Raw genomic sequence first — 9,429 nt, forward strand, 5'->3', positions numbered from 1 at the left:
CTACTAGCTAGTAGGACACTATAGTTTAGATCAATGGAGGTTCACTGCTATCATGTTACAATCTACTTGCTAGTTGGTCACGATAGTTTAGATCAATGGTGGCTCACTGCTATTGTGTTACAATCTACTAGCTAGTTGGAGACTATATTTTAGATCAATGGTGGCTCACTGCTATCATGTTACAATCTACTAGCTAGTTGGACACGATAGTTTAGATCAATGGTGGCTCACTGCTATCGTGTTACAATCTACTTGCTAGTTGGACAAGATAGTTTAGATCAATGGTGGCTCACTGCTATTGTGTTACAATCTGCTAGCTAGTTGGACACGATAGTTTAGATCAATGGTGGATCACTGCTATCGTGTTACAATCTGCTAGCTAGTTGGACATGATAGTTTAGATCAATGGTGGCTCACTGCTATCTCGTTACAATCTACTAGCTAGTTGGACACGATAGTTTAGATCAATGGTGGCTCACTACTATCGTGTTACAATCTACTAGCTAGTTGGACACGATAGTTTATATCAATGGTGACTCACTGCTATCGTGTTACAATCTACTAGCTAGTTGGACAGGATAGTTTAGATCAATGGTGGCTCACTGCTATCGTGTCGCAATCTACTAGCTAGTAGGACACGATAGTTTAGATCAATGGTGGCTCACTGCTATTGTGTTACAATCTACTAGCTAGTTGGACAGGATAGTTTAGATCAATGGTGGCTCACTGCTATCGTGTTACAATCTGCTAGCTAAATGGACACGATAGTTTAGATCAATGGTGGCTCACTGCTATCATGTAACAATCTACTATCTAGTTGGACAGGATAGTTTAGATCAATGGTGGCTCACTGCTATCATGTTACAATCTACTAGCTAGTTGAACACGGTAGTTTAGATCAATGGTGGTTCACTGCTATCATGTTACAATCTGCTAGCTAGTTGGACACGATAGTTTAGATCAATGGTGGCTCACTTTTATCGTGTTACAATCTACTAGCTAGTAGGACACGATAGTTTAGATCAATGGTGGCTGACTGCTATCATGTAACAATCTACTAGCTAGTAGGACACGATAGTTTAGATCAATGGTGGCTCACTGCTATCATGTAACAATCTACTATCTAGTTGGACACGATAATTTAGATCAATGGTGGCTCACTGTTATCTTGTTACAATCTGCTAGCTAGTTGGACACGATAGTTTAGATCAATGGTGGCTCACTGCTATCGTGTTACAATCTACTAGCTAGTTGGACATGATAGTTTAGATCAATGGTGGCTCACTGCTATCGTGTTACAATCTTCTAGACAGTAGGACATGATAGTTTAGATCAATGATGGCTCACTGCTATTTTGTTACAATCTACTAGCTAGTTGGACACGATAGTTTAGATCAATGGTGGCTCACTGCTATTGTGTTACAATCTACTAGCTAGTTGGACACGATAGTTTAGATCAATGGTGGCTCACTGCTATTTTGTTACAATCTACTAGCTAGTTGGACACGATAGTTTAGATCAATGATGGCTCACTGCTATTTTGTTACAATCTACTAGCTAGTTGGACACGATAGTTTAGATCAATGGTGGCTCACTGCTATTTTGTTACAATCTACTAGCTAGTTGGACACGATAGTTTAGATCAATGGTGGCTCACTGCTATTGTGTTACAACCTACTAGCTAGTAGGACATGATAGTTTAGATCAATGGTGGCTCACTGCTATTGTGTTACAATCTACTACCTAGTTCGACATGATAGTTTAGATCAATGGTGGCTCACTGCTATCGTGTTAAAATCTACTAGCTAGTAGGACATGATAGTTTAGATCAATGGTGGCTTACTGCTATCATGTCACAATCTACTAGCTAGTTGGACACGATAGTTTAGATCAATGGTGGCTCACTGTTATCATGTCACAATCTACTAGCTAGTTGGACACGATAGTTTAGATCAGTGGTGGCTCACTGCTATCATGTCACAATCTACTAGCTAGTTGGACACGATAGTTTAGATCAATGGTGGCTCACTGCTATCGTGTTAAAATCTACTAGCTAGTAGGACATGATAGTTTAGATCAATGGTGGCTCACTGCTATCATGTCACAATCTACTAGCTAGTTCGACATGATAGTTTAGATCAATGGTGGCTCACTGCTATCGTGTTAAAATCTACTAGCTAGTAGGACATGATAGTTTAGATTAATGGTGGCTCACTGCTATCATGTAACAATCTACTAGCTAGTAGGACACGCTAGTTTAGATCAATGGTGGCTCACTGCTATCATGTAACAATCTACTAGCTAGTAGGACACGGTAGTTTAGATCAATGGTGGCTCACTGGTATCGTGTTAAAATCTACTAGCTAGTAGGACACGCTAGTTTAGATCAATGGTGGCCTACTGCTATCGTATTACAATCTGCTAGCTAAATTTACACGCTAGTTTAGATCAATGGTGGCTCACAATGTTTAATTATTATCAGCTGTATTTGACTATACCACCTTCATTTGGATAGTTAGGATAGTTAAACTGTATTTACAATAGATTATAATGTTAACACCCCCGTATGTTGTATTTATCTACAGGTTTTTAGAAAGTCATTGGTTTGTCTGGGTGACTCAAATGAATCATATACCCAATGAAATAGATCGAGATCAGAATAAAGAATGGTTTAAACTTCAGTTGGGTTCAACTTCTAACGTACAAGCTGGTTGGTTCAATAACTGGTTCACTGGACATCTTAACTTTCAAATAGAACATCAGTAAGTGTCTAATAGAACATCAGTAAGTGTCTTATAGAACATCAGTAAGTGTCTTATAGAACATCAGTAAGTGTCTTATAGAACATCAGTAAGTGTCTAATAGAACATCATTAAGTGTCTAATAGAACTTCAGTAAGTGTCTAATAGAACATCAGTAAGTGTCTTATAGAACATCAGTAAGTGTCCAATAGAACATCAGTAAGTGTCTTATAGAACATCAGTCAGTGTATAATAGAACATCAGTAAGTGTCTTATAGAACATCAGTTAGTGTTTAATAGAACATCAGTAAGTGTATAATTGAACATCAGTAAGTGTCTAATAGAACATCAGTCAGTGTATAATAGAACATCAGTCAGTGTATAATAGAACATCAGTCAATGTCTAATAGAACATCAGTCAGTGTCTAATAGAACATCAGTCAGTGTCCAATAGAACATCAGTAAGTATCCAATAGAACATCAGTAAGTGTATAATAGAACATCAGTAAGTATCCAATAGAACATCAGTCAGTGTATAATAGAACATCAGTAAGTGTCTAATAGAACATCAGTCAGTGTCTAATAGAACATCAGTCAGTGTCTAATAGAACATCAGTAAGTGTCTTATAGAACATCAGTCAGTGTCTAATAGAACATCAGTCAGTGTCCAATAGAACATCAGTAAGTATCCAATAGAACATCAGTCAGTGTATAATAGAACATCAGTAAGTGTCTAATAGAACATCAGTCAGTGTATAATAGAACATCAGTAAGTGTATAATAGAACATCAGTAAGTGTATAATAGAACATCAGTCAGTGTCCAATAGAACATCAGTTAGTGTCTAATAGAACATCAGTAAGTGTCCAATAGAACATCAGTCAGTGTCTAATAGAACATCAGTCAGTGTATAATAGAACATCAGTAAGTGTATAATAGAACATCAGTAAGTGTCCAATAGAACATCAGTAAGTGTATAATAGAACATCAGTCAGTGTATAATAGAACATCAGTCAGTGTATAATAGAACATCAGTAAGTGTCCAATAGAACAGTTAGTACCATAAATGTCCAATAACTATAAATGCTAGAATAGATTACAGCATGCACAAGGAAGTTTTAATGGTAGGACAGTGTTTAGAGATAGTGCACTTAATATCCACCTTCATATTCTTGACTTTTCTTCAATTATTTTCAGTTTATTTCCTACGATGCCAAGACATAATTACGAGAAAGTTCAACCTCTGGTGAAATCATTGGCTAAAAAACATGGAGTAGAATATCTAGATAAACCATTATTAACATCATTCGCTGATATCATCAGGTGAGACAAATATTTACTGAATTAATAATCCCTGGACCACAAAACATTTCTTGTGATCAGCTTAGTTCTTACTCAAATTCATTATGCTCCTCGTATCAAGAAAATGTAAAATTTGAAGATTAATGTGATAATACCAGAAACATTGTGTACTAAAGAATAAATTGATACAATCAGTTATACACCTGTAATAGTTGCTTTAAATTAGAGTAAAATCTCTGCTAAGTACGAAAAAAGGTTTGTGGCCCTGGGGGCAGGTTTCTTGGAGATTCAAAGCATTTACAGTATATAAAACTGAAATACTCAGAATGAGAAACTGCTCATGATGGTGATAAGTTGGATTTCATCTGCTCAGGTTGAATTATTTAATTACCAGTCGTACATTTTCTGTGAGTCCAGTTCAGGCCTTTTTTATGTTGCAGTGCACCACTAAATAAATACTGGGTTTACTTTCAGTTTCTATTCTCCTTGTATAATAATAAAGCCAGTAGGCTATAAAATTAGGAATAAAATGCTATTGAAGTATTGAATATTTATTTTTTAGTCATGAAATAAATCAACTTATCGACTAAATTTAATTTTTTGGGTAGAAAGTAGAATATGAGCAATTAATAACAACTGATGGTCAATTTTTCAATTGTCTGTGCGTTCAGGTGAACATTTGTGGACGGTCCCCACTTCAACAGTACCTATCATTTAAATTGAACTGGTTAAAATATATCCTGAAGTTCAAGGTCATCGTCAAGGACATATGAAACATGATTATTTTACGTTTTTATTTTGACAGATCATTAAAGAAATCTGGACGTTTATGGTTCGATGCTTATTATGATGTGTAGAAGAAAGTGTTGTAGGGTTTGAATCCTCATAAATAAACTACTTTATCTTGGCGCCTTGCTTCACGTAGAATTTTCATATCCTTACCAAGATGCTGAGTGTCTCAATTTTTATCACAATATGCTTTACTGTCAATGTTTCGTGTGAAAATGTGTTTGATTTGGAGATTTTATGTAAAATGGAGACAAGGAGTTGTCTTTCCCTGGTTAACATTCCAGTGTTAGTTCTTCTTATAACGGAAACAACTATACAGTGTTAGACAGTTCAGTGAGGGGCGGAACGAAAGTTTGTCCTAATATTAATTAAACTGCCCTGTATAATGTGAGGTTCATTATTTTCGGATGTAGCTGCCATATTTGATATATTTTATAGTATATTGTAACTGTGATATATTGTCATGTTGAGGGTCTGTTTGTCTTTTATTTATTATATTCAAACTTTTCTTTCATTTCTTCATTTGGATGTTTTCTGTAGCCTTTTCTACAGACCTTAGGTTATGTCATTGTCATATTGAATTCAGAATGAGGCTCATAACGCAAACAAACAAAGGTAACTTGGTGTCACTGCAGTTAACTTGACACGTTGACGTATTTAATGCCTCCTTCCCCAATCCCCCAAACTTGAAGCTAATAACATTTTACATCATTAAACTCAGAGTTGATTAAACTATTTAATGATACCTTCAGATAAATTTTATCTTGGTTAAAATGAGTTTGTTCTTCAGTGAACTTACCTGGTGTCATAACTATACAACAGAATCTCTCTATAACCTAATAAATCTATACAACCTATTAAACTAAATAATTATTGAAACATGGTTCAAACTTACTTAGTTTAATAGATATATTGTGTTATATAAAGATTCTATTCTTTAGTCATGACACCTGTAAGACCAACAGATGAATATATACTCTTAGAATCAAATATATATTTTCTGTTATTTATTTATATTTAATGTTTTTGCTTTGCTTGTTGTTTTTTGAAGATTATTTATTGTAGCTAGGCACCAAAAGGAAATATTTTTCCATTATTTAGTTATTGTATTTTTGTTGCTCATGATTAGGACAAATATTGCTGTATCTGCTGAACTTGATATGTTTGTGTATATTAATAAGATCTCGTATGAGTTTGGCTTTTACAATACTTCAGTTCAGTATCCGAGACAGAGATTTTCAACCTTTTTCATTCTATTTCCCCTTTTCAGGATCATTGATTGATTGCATTACCTCCCTTCCCCCATATCAATCCTTACTGTTTGTGATATTCTCTTAGGTTTTCCTGCAATTTTTATCATGATGGAGAATATTACCTGACTGAGTAGAACAACTTTAATTATAATTGTTCACAAATCGTATATGAGGCTACAAAGCGCCTCATAAATCACTAAAAATTACTCCCTAGATTGAACCCCACTGATCTTGGAGTTGTTGTTAAGTTGAAATATCTTACCAACTCAGATTGTTTAGATGTTGTGGTTGTTTGTGTAGTGTATGAGATATTTGTCTGACTGAAGGTGTGAATGTACCATGTACAGTGCGGTGTACAGGATGAGATTATCGATACAGTAGAAAATAGTAGAAGCGAATCATGTCCGTTCTCTGTCCGGACTTGTACCTTGTGTGTTCACTTCTTTTTTCTACTGTATGGATAATCTCTCACCCCACACCACACTGGACACCGTTCATCTGTACGTCTACTCGCAACTTTAATCCTAGTATTTAAATAACATGTACTTATACTTTAAATATTATTCATAAATTCACTATCAGTATTATGAAGTCAAATTTTTAGATTTTTTTATAAATTGCTTTCTTTTGTATTTTTACTACTGATTACCATGCTGAACAAACAGTGCACAGATTGTATATCTTGATATAAACTAGTCAGAAACATCTGTCTCTATTCCAACCTCTGATAGTTATTTTGATGGTTGTCGGCTGGTGTAGAGTCAGAGTTTGGAAGATCCGATTTGAATGAATAAGTTTAAAATCTCCACACCTTTGGAGATGCGAAAAATACCCACAAGACCGGGCCTAGATTTTTTGTCTCTACACCAGAGTCCTGATGTTTTGGTCTAGGTATAAAGATGTAATTATACAGGGTGTTCTGTTAGGATACACCTCTTTTCTCAACTGTATCAATAATCTCGTACATGACACCACACTGGAAACTGTACTTCGTGTTTTGGCATTCTGGCATAAATAAGATGGTTTACCAGCTGATAGATTTAAATTTCAACTATCTGTATAATTGTCTATATATTTACCTTTTTGAAGATAATAAGCTGAAATTAAACTCTATCAACTGTAAAGTATTGGAGTATTGTCTATATAGAGAAATATTAAAACCAGATGTCGCTGTTTAATTATATATATATATATATTTTATTGTTTTCAGTGTGTTTTTACTATGTATTAATAAATCTGTCCATATTCTCATATTTACCTGATATATTTACCTGACAGTTATTGCCCTACTTGTTCCTAATACAGACTGACATTTCTTCCTGTTAATATTCACGTTGCTATGGACAACTGAATATTGTTTTCAGTTCCTTTCCTTGACTTAGCTTAAATAGTGGACAGGGTGGAATAATGATAATAATAATAATAATGATAATAATAATAATAATAAAAATGATGATGATGATAATAATGATAATAATAATAATGATAATAATAATAATAATAATGATAATATAATAATAATAATGATAATAATAATGAAAATAATAATAATAATGATAATAATAATGATAATAATAATGATAATAATAATGATAATAATAATGATAATAATAATAATAATGATAAAAATAATAATGATAAAAATGATAATAATAATAATGATAAAAATAATAATAATAATGATAAAAATAATAATAATGATAATAATAATAATAATGATAATAATAATAATGATAATAATGATAAAAATAATAATGATAAAAATAATAATGATAATAATAATAATGATGATAATAATAATAATAATGATAATGATAATAATGGTGATAATGATAATAATAATAATGATAATAATGATAAAAATAATAATGATAAAAATAATAATGATAATAATAATAATAATAGTTCACTTATATGGCGCAAATTAGTTTTCAATTCCTATTGCACGCTCGATCAATAAATTTCTCTGAATGAAATAAAACTCAAGAATCATTAAATAAGAAAGTTTTAGGTTTTTCTTGAAGATGTCGATAGATTTTGAAAATCGCAATTCTAATGGTTTTGTTTTGTTCTGATATTGATGAAACTTGATTCATGGAACGAGAATGATATTTGTGTTGTTGTTTGTAAGACATACAGAAATAGGGGTAGGTAAAGAATCACTAGATATATAGATATACTATTTCTAACATTTATTAACTCAATGTTTAACATGTTTATACAGACAGTGTTATCAAGAGAAGTATATATTTGTGTTGTTTGATGTTTTGAAGTTGATATTTTAATCCAGATAACAATAATAACTCAAATCTGATTTGAATGCTGATCACTGACAAAAGATAGAAGGTTTATATCTAGATCAAGATACTATTTATAATCACAATAGACTTGTACTTGTAAATATAGGTCTACATAATAATCTTGAAGGTTAAGAAATGTAACTCCATGTAAGATGGGCATATATTGTAATCACCCCGTCGGTCCGTTCACATTTGGCTCGTACTCACTCTACAGGCTACAATTCTATACGGATTCTTTTGATTTTTATTTTGTGTGACAATATCAATATGAAGATGATCCCTATTGATTTTCGCGATGATCGGATAATTTTTCACCGAAATATCCTGTCTGACTTGACGTTTTACTCTATTAGCTATATTGTGCAACTCGTGCTCACTCTACAGGCTACAATTGTTTACAGATTCTTTTGATTTTGATTTTGTGTGTCAATGTCATTATGAAGATGATCCCTATTGATTTTCGTGATGATCGGATAATTTTTCACCGAAATATCATGTCTGACTTGACGTTTTTCTCTATTAGCTATATTGTGCAACTCGTGCTCACTCTACAGGCTACAATTCTATATGGATTCTTTTGATTTTTATTTTGTATGTCAATGTCATTATGAAGATGATCCCTATCGATTTTTGTGATGATCGGATAATTTTTCACCAAAATATCCTGTCTGACCTGACGTTTTACTCTATTAGCTATATTGTGCAACTTGTGCTCACTCTACAGGCTACAATTCTTTACATTCTTTTGATTTTGTGTGTCAATGTTATTATGAAGATAAACTAATGCTCAAAAGAAAGTACCCACTAGGTTTGACCAATTGTTAGGAGAAAACAAAAGCAGATAGAAATGAACAACTATGTAATTCCAATAGAATATTCATTTCTACAACAAATTTACACAAATTTAAGTAACAGACAGCCCTGTTTACTGTTCGACCGGCACACAAAGACAAGGGGGGTCGGGTTTACTTTTACAGAAATTCAGAAGGCAAATTGTCTTTAAAAAATAATCAATATTTATTTATCAATTAATTAATAATAGCAG

At 33.0% G+C, this 9,429-nt stretch overlaps 2 protein-coding genes across 2 annotated transcripts in view; one reads left to right on the plus strand and one right to left on the minus strand.

Annotated features, from left to right (window-relative positions):
* The window catches only part of LOTGIDRAFT_143229 (hypothetical protein), a gene marked incomplete at both ends in the record, with an annotated part of 15,442 nt that extends 10,543 nt beyond the window's left edge, over positions 1 to 4,899 (plus strand). The window contains 3 exons of the mRNA XM_009052983.1: positions 2,586 to 2,762; positions 3,938 to 4,063; positions 4,848 to 4,899. Of these exons, the coding sequence (XP_009051231.1) occupies positions 2,586 to 2,762; positions 3,938 to 4,063; positions 4,848 to 4,899 (355 nt within the window). The remainder of the gene's footprint in view (positions 1 to 2,585; positions 2,763 to 3,937; positions 4,064 to 4,847) is intronic.
* A 2,522-nt stretch (positions 4,900 to 7,421) lies between these two features.
* LOTGIDRAFT_143178 (hypothetical protein) lies at positions 7,422 to 7,967 on the minus strand (the record flags this gene model as incomplete). The annotated part of the gene is made up of 1 exon (XM_009052984.1): positions 7,422 to 7,967. A coding segment is annotated over one exon (546 nt), but the record flags the coding sequence as incomplete, so codon positions are not given.
* Between the last annotated feature and the right edge of the window lie 1,462 nt (positions 7,968 to 9,429).

The sequence above is a fragment of the Lottia gigantea genome (assembly GCF_000327385.1).
Source record: "Lottia gigantea unplaced genomic scaffold LOTGIsca_194, whole genome shotgun sequence".
NCBI classification, from domain to species: Eukaryota; Metazoa; Mollusca; class Gastropoda; family Lottiidae; genus Lottia; species Lottia gigantea.